Source organism: Apus apus, chromosome 1 (assembly GCF_020740795.1).
Source record: "Apus apus isolate bApuApu2 chromosome 1, bApuApu2.pri.cur, whole genome shotgun sequence".
NCBI classification, from domain to species: domain Eukaryota; kingdom Metazoa; phylum Chordata; class Aves; order Apodiformes; family Apodidae; genus Apus; species Apus apus.
In genome coordinates, this window is record NC_067282.1 from 120,992,146 (window position 1) to 121,006,340 (window position 14,195).

The 14,195-nt window shown below is 40.2% G+C and overlaps 1 protein-coding gene across 5 annotated transcripts in view; it reads right to left on the bottom strand.

The window, feature by feature from the left end:
• Positions 1 to 14,195, bottom strand: part of LOC127387591 (cohesin subunit SA-2-like) — a 66,390-nt gene that overhangs the window by 4,450 nt on the left and 47,745 nt on the right. For 4 of the 5 annotated variants that reach the window (XM_051626171.1, XM_051626436.1, XM_051626264.1 and 1 more), the window contains 10 exons: positions 13,459 to 13,535; positions 12,441 to 12,528; positions 11,770 to 11,847; positions 9,807 to 9,899; positions 8,943 to 9,111; positions 6,933 to 7,084; positions 5,991 to 6,092; positions 4,536 to 4,690; positions 4,310 to 4,438; positions 424 to 614 (listed from right to left, as the gene is read on the bottom strand). In XM_051626171.1, coding sequence (XP_051482131.1) covers positions 424 to 614; positions 4,310 to 4,438; positions 4,536 to 4,690; positions 5,991 to 6,092; positions 6,933 to 7,084; positions 8,943 to 9,111; positions 9,807 to 9,899; positions 11,770 to 11,847; positions 12,441 to 12,528; positions 13,459 to 13,535 — 1,234 coding nt within the window. The remainder of the gene's footprint in view (positions 1 to 423; positions 615 to 4,309; positions 4,439 to 4,535; positions 4,691 to 5,990; positions 6,093 to 6,932; positions 7,085 to 8,942; positions 9,112 to 9,806; positions 9,900 to 11,769; positions 11,848 to 12,440; positions 12,529 to 13,458; positions 13,536 to 14,195) is intronic. The other variant, XM_051626353.1, reaches the window with a different exon arrangement.

Below are 14,195 nucleotides of genomic sequence, written 5' to 3' on the forward strand. Positions count from 1 at the left end.
AGAAATTCAACACAAAGACCCCAGAATATCATTTAGCCTAGGTCGTCTGGGCTGAAGATCTGAACCACCTTCTGGAAATACCTCTCCTGCCTCAATTATCTACAGAGCCTGAAGCAAGACCACCCTTAACTTAACAATTAAAAGGAATGAACCAAGTCTCAATGGCACAGACAAATGCCAGAGCTCACTACAGAGCAGAATTCAAGATGATCTGAATTCAGCTCACTCCAAGTCTCCAAACCTTCCTGCTATTGAGTGACAAAGAGACATTTAACAACAGCAAAGCTGAAGCCAAAAGCCACAGTTCAAGGGGGAAAGCCCACAACATCCAACACACAGGGGTACTGCTAATGCAAAGGACAAAAAGCATTTTAGCTGGGGCAAAGCAAACACAGCTGATGCAGAACAGGGAAGTTTTCATACCATTAGACAATTTCCTTTTGAGAGAAGATGTCTTAGATGAACCCACAGGGGACCACTCTCCTGGACTGCCGAGGACAGAGCTCTCCTCATCTTCAGTTGCCAGTAAAGAGTTTCTGTACGAAATCAGTGGCTGCCATTCCTCTCCTTTGCAAGGCAGTGGTTCTGCTACGTACCTCTGCAAGTAGGCATACCTGGAGAAAACCAAAAGCAAGCACAAAAATATTCAGTACTTTTCCCATCTATATGTAGGGAAGGTATTGCTAGGAAGGCATTTTCCCTGTACTTGCCAAAGGTGCAGACAGAGCTGTCAAAGAAAAGAAAGGGAATCCCTTTTCTCCAAAATACCCAACGTTGCTGAAACCTCTGAATATTTAAAATGCAAATGCACTCAAAGGTAAAAGAGTGTTTCAGTCTTAGCATTTGAAACAACACTAGATCCACAGGAATTACAGCATTACATCAGGCTCTAGAAGGAATTTCCTGTGCAGAAAAAGCCACTGCCAATTGCTGCTGCCAGGAACAGTGTGGATGGAGCAGAACTCTGCGAGGCTGCATCCCTTCTCCTGATGGCCCTTTTCTGTCTCAGGGACTGCAGCATGAAGGAGAGCCTAGGCAGAGAGATGCTCCTTGTGATTCAATAGTACAGCAGGTCAGGAAATGGGGAATTTAGGCCACAAGTGCCTGTTTTGTCAAAACTGAAAACAAGAACAACCATCTCAACTGCAATCCAGTTCTCTCAGTTTCCAAATAAAATTTCAAGTCTCTGCAAGAAGCAGTTAACAGCTCTGCACTTAGGACAATACACAGGACGAGGGAAATATTGGTTCAAATCCTGTTATGCCTGATTCAATCCAGAGACTTCATGTTGGGCCTTCTTGAATCCCCAGGTAAAGCTATCACTTTTTCTGGAGGAAAGAGGCCTCTTTCAAACATTCTTTTGAAAAACAGGACATTTGTGACAAGAACATTCTGACCCATTCCTACTTCATAACAACAAGAAGAGAAAACCAAAGCCTGACTCAGGATTAGAAACTGGATACCCACTACATTTCAGCTACAGCTCATCACTTTAAAATCAAGCTCAGTGCTGTTAAAACAGACCTCACCTTAGCAAATACCAGAAGTGACAGTTTTAACACCAGCCTGTACAGTATATTATTCTTTCTTTGATTAGGAGTGTGGCCTGGAAAACATCAGACATTTAATTCGCTTTGCAAAACAAGAAAACCAGCGCTGGGAGGAGGTTAAGGCAAGCACCAACTCCAAAACAATTAGACTCCTAGAGTCTGGGGGCCCCAGGGATCAAGAAACCTTGGTAATGGAATTTGCTGGTTTCAAACAAGCATGTATTGTAACTACTGTGTTAGGGTCTAATCCAACTGCTATCCATGTCAATGGAAAGACTCGACTGACTCAGGAATCAGGCCCTTCATGCTGCTTGTTATTCAATAATTCACTTTTTGTGTGCATTTTGTGGCACAGAGCAATTGACAAGTTAGATATTTTACTGCTGCAGCCTGGGCAATTACAGGAGAGGGGGTTAAAACCCATATACTATGATGGTGTTGAAATACACTCCTTTCTAACAAATGCCCATATTCTGTATCTCATCTGTTACAGGTACATTCACATATGTTAACATACAGACCTGGACATCAATCCTATGATCAATAATAAAAATGAAAATAACCAGATGTTTATTTCTAAAAGTTCATGTTGACCTAAAACATTCCATCCAGTAATTTATGATGGAGCTAAACCTAAATATTTCTATGAGGAAATATAATCTCCAGCCCCTGCAAGGCATTTCAGGCCTCCCAGAACAGACACTGTTACTCTAGTAACATTCATAGTCTGAGTGTAGTTGTGGATAAAATTGCAGTTTCCCCCCTTGTGAATTTTATTGTTTGCCGTTTGTTCCCTGCAGCAGTGGGAAAGTCCAAAGCAGTAAGAACTGAAGTCAAAGTGTATTCCCTGCTAGGTTCTGTACTTCGCACAATAGTTTTCAATTAATAAACCTACCTGAATGTCTATATTCAGGAATATACTTTTGGAATACGTACTCTGGTCAAGAGTTAAATATAGCCACAGGAAAAAAATAGCAGGATTTAGCTTTAAATCTGCCCACATCAATGATGAAATATTTTCCTCTTGTTTAAAAAATTAGTACTTGGAGATAAAAAAAATTTTGTAATTTAATTTAAGAATGGGTTGACAGAAGTCTATGTATTGTGAAGTGTGATGATAACACACAAATGATAACAGCTCTTTAAAATCCACACGACATGGACAGAGTTGTACAGAAACTGTACAAAACAGGCTGCACAGTCTGAATGAGTTGGGGCTGTTCAGCCTGGAGAAGAGAAGGCTCCAGGGAGACCTTATAGCTGCCTTCCAGTGCCTGAGGGGGCTACAGGAAAGCTGGGGAGGGGCTTTTCACAACAGAGGGCAGTGATAAGACAAGGAGTAATGGTTCTAAATTGAAAGAGGTGAGACTTAGGTTAAACATCAGGAAGGAATTCTCTCCTGAACTCTGGTTCCTGCTGAAACCAGATGATCTTTAAGGTCCTGTCCAACCCAAACCATTCTGTGATTCTATGGTTCTATAAAAACCAATTCTAATCATAGATCTCAAATATTTTCTCCAAGAAAAAGACAATAATAGAAAGGGAAGTTATCACTACCCTTAGATCATCCACTTCAGATTTACCAGGGGTTGTAATCAGTACCTGGCAACTATTTTTCTTCCATATTTTGCATTCGGGGTTTAAACTAAGTTTTTAAAATATATTGTCTGAGTCGCTGGCAATCTTTAATAAACTGTGTTTGTGAGGTAAAGTAACAGGAAGGCAGACAAAGTAACACAGGAGCAAACAACTAACACAGAGCTCAGGAAGATGTGATGGTTGGGGTTTTTTTTCAATTTCTGCTGATGACTTCTCCAAAATGGAACTTTTCTTGTCAGGTACTAGAGTGATTTACTCAGAAATTCAAACAGACAGATGTGTCTTAATGTTTCATCTTACATTCCCATGCCTTCAAATAGGCTCTCAGGAAAATGGAAATACCTGTTATGTATTTTGCAATAGTTTTTACAGCATCTGCAAATAGAAGACTGAAGTGCAAAGATCCAGATCGAAAAACAAGCAGCACTGAGTAGGGAAGTAATGACAAAGGTCAGATGGAAGGAAGAATATTATTTCCTTCTCAAAAATGACTGGAGGCAGGTGAAGAACAGAGTAAGAGACATAATTGTACATCATTCTGTTCAGAGGCATAGTGCCCATGATGCCAAAATAAGGCTATAATTCTCGTATTATTAAATATAAATATTTAAACCACTGTAAAATATGGGGTCCAACTGGATCAGGGCATATTCCCCTGTAAATAGTAAATATTGAATTTAACAAACACATTATTAATAGTGCCATGCATTTTTCTATTCCATATATTCTCCATGGAACTCATGTAATTAAGTCCTGAAGCTATGGAATTAGATCATAACAAAATAATAAACCGGGCACTTCCTCAATCTTTTCTGCTTTACTTTGTTCAGAAAAGCATTCCTGCCACTTCACCAGTCAGTCAAGTTGCAAATCTCTTCCACCAAACTATTAACACTGTCTTTCCTTTAGAACAATTGCCATATGTGGCCACAACTATGTCTTAAAAAAGATCCGGAGTGCACACTGCATGTACAATCTGAAATAACTACTACAAAATTCAACAAGTGTCTCTCAAACTAACAGCCTCAGGGGTGGATTGATTTCAAAGGTTCTCTGAAAAGCCCTTGAGGAACTTCTGCAACACTGAAGGTCAAGTGTCCCATGTACAGGGATAAACAAAACCCAAACTGTGTATGAGAGTGTACAAGAACTTAACTTACACTAGTCTTTTGTCTGGCTTCAGCAGCCTGTTGGAAAATTCACTGATGATTAACAGAAAGCTCAAGTTAGGAGGGAAGCATTTTCCATCTACTCCAGTAGCTCCTTGAAAAGCAAATTCAATCCCTTCCCTATCAGAAGAAAAAATAAATAAATAAAAAATCCATCATAAAGGGACAACTAACAAAAGCAATGACCACAGACAAAGTGATGGTATGTGGCACATACTTGTGTATCATGGCTACAGATTCTCTGGATTTCACTTGGTCCCAGCCAAACGTTAGCGAAAAGCGACGAGCGAGTTCTTTCATATTTGTGAAGGAAGCAGAGGAGAAATCCACACCCGTCCTGCTGTCTTGGCTTTCTGCATGTGTCTGAAACAGCTGCAAAAATGTCTTGGGTAAGCAACCATATGAAACCCTCCAGGCAAACCAAGCAGCAGGAGGACAGAGAGACATGCACAGCCAGCTTACACAGCTTACTGGCCATATAAAAGAGCAGGTAAGTCATGCGCTTCCGGAGCACAAGACTGGAACAATGACAAGGAACAAAGGGCACTCTCATGCTGAACAGACAGGCACAAAAGAAATAAATAAAAATTAAAAATGATGTGCATAAACAGAGAACTGATTCCTGAAGATGATGGCTCTGCTGACCCCATCTCCTGTTGGGACTTCTGAACCAAGCCCCAGCAGCCTAATTTGCCTGAGAGGCTTTCAGAACAGCAGAATGCAGATAGAAAGCAGCAGGCACGGCAGCAACGTAGTCCAATTTCTGAGAGTGAGCCTGGGTCAAAAGCAGATCTCAAGCCCAATTAACTATGTTTTGGGGTTCTTGCCCAACAGAACACGGCACTAGCTTCTCCTCTTCAACCTGTTAACTTTCAAGGTCAAGCAAAGGCCAAAAAGGGCCTGTTGTCTATGTGATACCTAAACACAAAGTCCTGACTATGTCAGCAGAATATATGTAGCCAAATGCCACTTAGCCTCGTCTAAGCTCAGATTTCAGGGGCTAGTTCACAGATCTAAGCCCCTGGCAATGTGTGTGAAATAAGCAAAGCTCATGTATCAGCACCCCCTGGGAGGAGCCTGCTCTGTGGCTACAGCACGAGTCCAAGCTAGAAGCAGCTCCGCTCACAGACAGAGCCAGCAAAAGCAGCTGCTAAAATAGCTAACTGGCCTCTCGTCCATCAGCAGCTGCAAGTCCCAGCAACTGAGACCCTTCAGAAGAGCCGTGACCCACTTTCTTCCAGATAAAAAAGTACTGAAAATACTGGGGATTAGAGCTGGCCAGACACAGACATTTGTGGTTCCTCAAACTCAATAGGAATCCAGGTAGTTCACAAAACACAGAGTATTACCCTTAACTTTTGTTAAGGGACACCTACCATGCTTCAAGAAATACTCCGTAATCTCTCCTCAGTCCTAACACACTATGCATTTGAAGATTAGAAACAAGACCAAGAAGTCATGCACAATATCACATTTTAAATCAGATGTAATGATTTGAAAGTAGTTTTAATTGTGACATGCAAAAAGAACAAGCACATAGAAAATGAAGGCAATGAAACAACTTCTTCCATGAAGTTTTTTAATTAGTTTTAATAATTATGGCAAGGTAGGTAAAAAATGTCTAGTATGAATAGAGCTGTCATAAAACCCCTAGCCTCTTGCTTACCCTTACCTGCTGCAGGCAGAGAATCAGTGTCTTGGCACTCTGAATTTTGTTATTCTGCCTTGTCTTGCTTAATGTTTCTTTAATTATGTCTCCAAAATCATTGTAGGTCTATTAACAGCAACAAAACAAATGAGAATTATCATTCCCCTTCTTTAGCACTGGGAGTACATGAAACACTTGACTGTTCATGTGGCACAAGATGATCATAAAACACTCCCAATATCAGAACAACCAAGCTAAAAGATGAAAACCCAACTTTTTGTATTATTTCATATGTTAAGCAATGGTATGCTCCTTTAAGAGTAACATGAGGACTAAAGATACACTGAAATAGTTACGTATTTATGGTAACAAAAGAACAAAGCCTCCTCAGGAGACATTTTTCTTTATTTAACTAGTGCTTGCCTTGGGCCCAATGAAGTAAAGAACAAGAACCATATTCAGGTATTTCCAAAGTCCTTTTAGTTGATTGAAAGAAACTGCCCACTCTGTGCTGTACTCAGCCCTTCTGAACCCCACTTCAGAGTGTCTGAAGCTCTACAAGTTGCCTAAACAGCCGGAACTCATGTGAAATGTAGGGCATATGCATAGGGACTGTGAGATATATGAAGTAAGCTGACCACTTCAGTGTGAGAATCTCTATAGTTAAAAGACTCTCCCAGCCATAAACAGCTTCTCTGCAATCGCCTCTCTGGAGAAGCTGAGGAGCAGATGTTCAGACATACCCTCCCCTCAATTTCCAGCTACTTTGTGCAGACAAAGTGAGGTACCTTTGCAGAGCAAAGAGGAGGGATCTGTCCCACATTTGCTTGATTTTATAGCCCTTTTATGATCATACAAGGATTCTGAGCCATAAGACTATTAACCACACATCTTTCACAAACACTGGGGTCACTTTCAAAAACTAAAATGCACTGATAGGCAAAGCAACCTTATCTAAGACATTACCTTCACATAATACTTATAGATCTCAGCAGCTGCAGTCATCTCTACCACATTATACACTATTAATTTGCAATATGCTGCAAGAAGACTCCGCTTTTTGTGCAAGTCGTCAAGTTTGCAACTTTCATCCTTGCTCTCCTCCTCTTCTGCCAGGTCTGGGGAAACAAAAGCATTGAAGCTTTGTTCTACTACTTGATGCAAGATATCTCAATTTTAATGACCAACTTTCATCTAAACAGCACAGCCTCAGCTGTGCAGTCAACACTAAGCAACAGATGCTAGCGCTCATTCCTGTGTCTATCAGAAAACACAGGTTTATTTCCATTTCAAAGCTCACAGCTGATGACAGTGAAAACGAGTTATTTCCACAGTCTTCCACTCTGATCTTCACAAGGCTTTCACATTTCTACTAGTCAGAATCTCCTTGTACAAGGCTGCTCACAGCTACAGAACAGAACCAAACAGAGTGCAGAATGAAAGGCACAAACGCACCAAAATGGAAGAGACCAGACAAATTGCTACCACATTTTTTTTTCCAGAATAACATAGATGCTAGAAAGCCAGCACATAACTCACCAGAAACCTTACAAAAGTTGCCATAAGCAGTCAACAAGAGTTCAGAAGAAACTCTCCAAGTGGTTATCAACAAGAGTGAAAAAAATAAGTGATTTCATATCACTAAGAACATATTAAGTCTCTGGAACGTGGGTTAATTAGTAGCTGGATAACTTGTGGAAAACAAATACTCTTAAGAGTCTTCCAGCACAGCTCTGAAGCTGCCTGGGGACAGCTTCTTGCAGAAGAGCTGAGACAGATTCTTTCCTGCTGTGAATGTAAACTATCAACTGCCAAAAGGCTTCAGCTCTTGACCTATAATTTTGAAGTGGACTGTTTCTGCTTCTAGCATGACTGTGGGTCTGGAAAAAAACTAATGCAAGTGAACAATCAGAAGAATCTGCAAATTAGAGTTAAAACTAAAATGGAGCAGCTGCCAGCTACACACACAGACAGGCAAACCCATAGCATGACAAAATCACTCCTTCAGAAGGAACCTGATGGGATGATAGGGATCCATTGAGGGGAGGACTGAGAAATCAAAAGCATCATATAAAACGAGTTTGGGACAGACCTCAGGCCATCTAACCCAAAACAGGGTCAATTTTATCAGTTTCAGATACAGAACTTACACAACCTGAAACATAAGCTGCTTCAGAAACTCCCGTGACTAGGATACTACAACCTACTTGAGCAAACTTTTCTATTGTATCTCTACCCTTACCAAGAAGGATTCTCTTCTACTATCTCCTTACTGCAAATTAGGCCCACCACCTCTTGCATATACACTGTGACCTGAAGAAGGGTGGTGTCCAAAACTGAAGACAGAACTCCACCTGAATAGCTGAAGGACAAGACTTCAACACAGTAATCTAGAACAGTGTTTGGTTTCTCAAAGCATGACACTTGGGCTAGAAAACACAATAAACTAACAATCCATTGTCAAAATACTCCCAAAAGAAACCAGCCTTCACAGTAACAGCCTTGATATGGAATCTGAATGTGTTTGGAAAAGACAATAAAGCAACAAGTACTATTTCCCACTAAATCTGCCCTGTCTCCCAACCCCAAATCAAAATCCACTATTCCTTTTATTCTGAATGATTAGAAGTGTCCATGCCTGAAATCACATTGTAACACTGCAAGGCTTTCCAGTAACACCATCATTTGTACCACCAAGATCAGCCTACCAAATACTTTCACATTCACTTTCACATGCCTGCAATTACATCAGCCCTTTTGATCCTACAAGTAAATGGGCACCCATTTCCTGTGGTTAATCCACAGTGGATACAGATCAGTGAATAACAGGTCAGCCACTTTGTAAAGCGGCCCAACCAAAAAAAAAAACCCAAAAAACCTCAAAACACCAGCCCAGCCTCTTTTCCTGGTATGTTAAGCACAGATGACAAATGACAGAAGTGGTAGATGGTTTCTCCAATGATTAAGACATCTAACCTTTGCTTTCATCTTTTTCCTCCATGAATACATGCTCCTGGATAAACAAAAGCAGTTTTTCCTGAAGTGATTTGCTAGGAAGATAATCTAGAAGACCAACTGCTTCTTCATTATTATTTGAATCCTGATGACTCAAAATCAGCAACCAGTCACAGAGTATCATAAAGGCCTGTATCAAGCAGACAAAGAAGTATTGAGACCGTGTTATTTTTCACACCAACTTCACTTTGCATCTCCATCAAACACCACAAGTCACAATATCTAGCATCTATCCCACTTCTTCCTTGTAAGCTAAAAAATTCTGTTTGTCCCAATATGTGGTAAAAGACCACAACTAAAGCCTTCCAGAACTTGTACCTTAGGATACAGTATATACAAGTATCACGCATGAATACCACCTAAAGATTTTAAAACTTCCATGGGAAGGAATAAGAGCTCTGTTGTGCTAGAATATCTCGTTTAACATGTGAATCACTGGACAATTTCTTCCTTTTTTTTTTATTTTATTTTTAAACGAACACTCATAGCAAGGCATTAATAAAGCAATGGTAGCAACCAAGTGCACTTCCCAGTCTCATCAAAAAACACAACGCTTATCAACTGGCAAATCCAATCATTCAGATTCAGGCCTTGATTTTGCAGATGAACCCATGCAAACATATATCTATTTTTTTTAGAACTATAACTAACATAACTAATTTTTCTTTAAAATAAATAGGTGAAGATTCTTTTTTTAAGGGTTATTTCTCTGCTAAGAGACAAAAATTAGCAAAAAACAGTAGAAGAAAATTCTAGTATGAAAAGAAAGGCAGGTATTTAAAATGAGGACTGAGTATGAATGGCAGTTAAGTGATAAATACAAACCTTTTCTCTTACATCTTTTTCCTTATGGTGGAGGAAGCACATGCAAATCTGACTGAAACGTCTCAGCTCTCTTCTTAGTGCAAACAGAGTCTCCTAAGAACAGATTGAGGAAAAGTGGCAGGACAAATATGTTAGGGACAATGAGTCAATAGAGAATAATAGAACAGACAAGAGTTGCATCTTTCTTCCAGTGATATTATTCCTTTAAGATAGCACAGCTGACGACAGTATGAAAGAAGCTGACACATCACAGTAGCAACAGTTTACTAGCTATGAACAACTTTAAAACCATGTCTTGTTTTCAGGCACAATATCTGGGATAGAAAGGTCAATCCATACAAATCTATACTTCCCCTCCCCCTCTCTGGTGCAGAAATGCGACAAATACTAGTAGGATGTGCATCTGTCTCACCTGGTGAGACTACTGGTATTAGGCAAGTCAAAAATTCTTTGTTTCTCCGTATGTAGGATGGGAACTCTACTAGCATGTATTCCTGTTTATTCACTTCAGCTAATCCTTATAAGGCAGTGACAATGGTTTCCACTTTAGAAATGGAAGTAGAGTCATAAAAACTCTGGTCCATCCCACCTAATTTTCAACTTCTGGAGTTGCTCTTCTCTCTCCCTCTGTTGATTACAGAAGGAACACGGTTTAACTATGCTGCTATGTTTGGCACTCAGAAACTTAGACACCTCTATTTGTTAAGATGAATCCATCCCAAGAGGCTATTTCATCTGCCCACAGCCACATAAAAGAGTTTCTGATCCTTCACCAAGTCCCAGCTGTTGCACTGCACTGAACTTTGAGCAGTCAATAGAAGAGGAATGCCCTTACAGGAGGGCTGGATTTCATGCTATGCAACAGTATCTTTATAAGAAAGGGGATTCAACCCAGGGCATGCTAAAAAGAAGCAGAGGGGGAGGCAAAACATTGACTTAACACTATTTGGGGATGAGGGGAAAGAAACAGCCCTAGAGCTGCTGTCCAGGAAACATTCTTTTTTCCTCTTGGAACTTCTCTCTCTGCCAACATCCAGATTTGGCCTTGCAGAGTGGGCCATAACATTGTGCTTCCAATCAAAATCTGCTCCCATATGAAAGGCCAAATTAAAAAATGTGCTGCCTCATTATCAGTCCAGCTAACCGTGTCTGGACTGAAAGGCAGAACATATCAAGAGCAGCAAGAGATGCAGACATTCATGCAGGAATGGGACGGGAATAGAGAGAGAATCAGTCACCAAATGGGTAACCTCCCAGCTAGCATTTCTCACACAAAACAAATGTCAGTGTCAGCATCCTACTCTGCACATACAGGAGTGCCAGGAGAAGGGGACAGAATGACAGAAGCAGCAGCAGTCAAAGCAGTCAGAAACCACCATAAAGAGAAGCTGCACAGGTACACATTCACGCGTGAGCCAAAGCATAGAAGTTTTCTTCTCTGGTGTCTTAAATTAGACTGTCTTCTGAAATACCTGCCTTAAAAAAATCTATATGGAAACAAATTAAGAAAGTAAATAGTCAGCTGATGAGAAAACTACCACTTTTCCACAAACTTTCTTCTAGAAATACGTAAATAAAACAAGAAAATAAAATCAAAACAACAGGACTTCCCAGAGTCTTCACTGAATATTCTTTGTTGCTTAAAAGTAGAAAACAACAAACTGTTTGGCAGTGGAACAAGTTCCTTATCTACATCAAGCTCCAGGAATTCAATGCACATGTTCTGCAGTAAAAATAGAGGTGAACCATTGTTCATTCATTCTCTTGCAGACTGAAAAAGCATCAAAATTTTTTTTAAAAAAGGGAGCAAGACAGAGAGAAAATGCCTCAACTCAATTTGTTTTGTCAAGAAAACACACAAGTTATCTTCTTAGAAAGCTTGTTTTCTTCTGGCAAACTGAGTCAAGAAAAGCAACTTCTAGAAGCACAATTCTGGGTTCCAATATTACATGGAGTGGCCAACCTTGGGAGAGTTTTCTGAAACTGCAGCTAGCTGCCACAGGAGAGAAAAATATGTGCACTGGAGAGCTGGTAGGATCATCTGCAAATAAAAAGACATGTCCTTTATTTACTTGAAAGGCTCAACAGCAAAAAGCTTAGGACTAAACAAAGTGTCCAAGCCTGATATTCTGCATACTGCTTGTGTGACCATTTCTGCACTGTAAAGTGGCTCTCAAAATGAACTTAACAGGTTTACACACAAGCAAACATTGCCTCCTGAGAAACTTCATTACTAAAGTGCTGTTTCTGTAGAGCTCTGATGTTTTGTTGAGTTCAATGGAAAGTAACCATGTCCTACACAGGGTGTTCACAGAGGCTACCTTCAGCTTAAGATTCTCAGGATTTCCCTACAGACTGTGCAATCAATGGGAAGTACTGAGCATGAGAAAGGATCAATCAGATCTCAGATGATCATCAGTTTTGGACAATCTCCAAAACAAACTAATCTATGACATGAATTTACTGATTCCAATAACGTTAGGCTGAAGACAGCTTCAGTTTCTCAGACTGAGAAATGGGACACAGTATCTTCTTGCCTCATGGGACACCGATACGTAAGATTATTTAATATTTCCTAATTTTTCTGCTTTTAAAAAGAAAATCCTCTTTCAATGTTAAATATTAAAAACTCACCAGAACAGGCAAACTCCCATGTTCCACTTCAAACACCAGCAACTTTACAGTCTTGTCATACAAATTCCACTTGGTGAGATCATGGGCACTGCAAGTGAAGACGAAAAAGTAACGATACACTAAGCAAGAAATGAAATCTCACCTGATCAGACAGGTTAAATGAATCCTATTTTTGCCTTCATCTGAGGTACAGCAATAATGTTAAACAACTAAATATTAATTATTGGGGGGGGGATGAAATTAAGTTTTTAATTAGCTAACGCTGCAACCTTTAGTCCACACATAGCTTCACAGTCTGCATTCCTACCACAAAACTGTAGGGTTGTGAGGAGAGGCAAGAGATTGAGCTCTGTACCTTTTCCTATACTCTATCCACACTCTCTAAGTGCCCCAAAAGATCTAAAGAACAATTTCCCCACCCAGCTTGAAAAGACTGCTTCTAGTATTCCTGAGTGTTCAAAACTCTTTTTTGCTTTGCAGAAACTGAGCATCCCTCGCACACCAGATAGGTAAAAGACACACAGAGAAGAAGGCCCAGTTTCTCTGCCCTCTGCTGTCTTGCAAGATAAACCACATGGTGAACAATCCATGCAGAATCAAGCTTTTTAACAAAAGATCAAATAAACTAAAACAAACAAAGCAGATTACACCTGCTGGGAAAACAGACTGGATTCACTATAGTGTCTTCAGACTGACCACCAGTGTTGACAGTAAGACAGTCCAAAAGCATCCAGCTAGAAGGGAGGCACCACAGAGAGGATCTCTGTGTCCACTCTGACATCCCAGCTCTATAGCACACACTTTTCAGCCACATGAGGCTGATGCTCCAACTTCAGTAACAACTCAAAAAAAGAATTCTGTATCTAAGAGTACAGTTCTGTTAAGAAGAAACTAGACCTTGCAGCATCTCTCAAAGGAATAATTTTCATTCTCTTATGATCCAAACAAAGAAGAGCAATTCTCGTCAGGTCAAGACTTAAGTATTTGAGAAAATAAATTGTGTAAATAAACATCTCACTTATGAAAAGCTGCTACTCTTCTCAAAGCAAAGTGCATCCGGGAAATTTCTCCTGCATCTGCACAAAATCCGTCTTCCTAAATTATGAAAGTTTCAGAAAGAGAAAGGAATTAGCCAGTGTGGGGCAAGGCAGCCACTATGTTCTCTTCCCAACCACCCACAAGCTTGAATTACTCTCCTCCAGTCCTCCCCAGTCCCTTCCACCTTTAACCATGCTACTCATGTCTTCCTCCACTATAAAAAGAAAATAATGTGTTGACTGCACAGAAATTTTGTATAAGAAAATGTCCCTGTCATTAATAAACCCATAGCAGCCTCCCTAGACTACAGTATTGCTAACAGAAAATAAAAACTAGCAATTAAGCTAACACAGAAGTGCTGACCCTCAGACTCACAAGGCCTTTCATGGTCCCTCACACAGTTGTTGAGGATCTCTGGAAAGCTAAGTGTTCACATGGTGCTGACCCTCCTTGCTTCCAGCTGCCAGATCACGTTAAAAGATAGCTAAAAATATATTAAATACTTTCCCATGGATGCAATTGCTGTAGTTTCCACACAAGTATGCTATGTGATTATGAGAGATGGTATATACAACCAGGAATTAAAAGGGAGGGGTTTCGGGAGAAAATCTCTTTATTTAGCTGTGGATCACACTATGAAGGAGTAGAAGAATCCCTGGTCTAGCACTTGTCTTGTTTCTCATAAGTACACATTCTACCCCATTGACATAGATATCT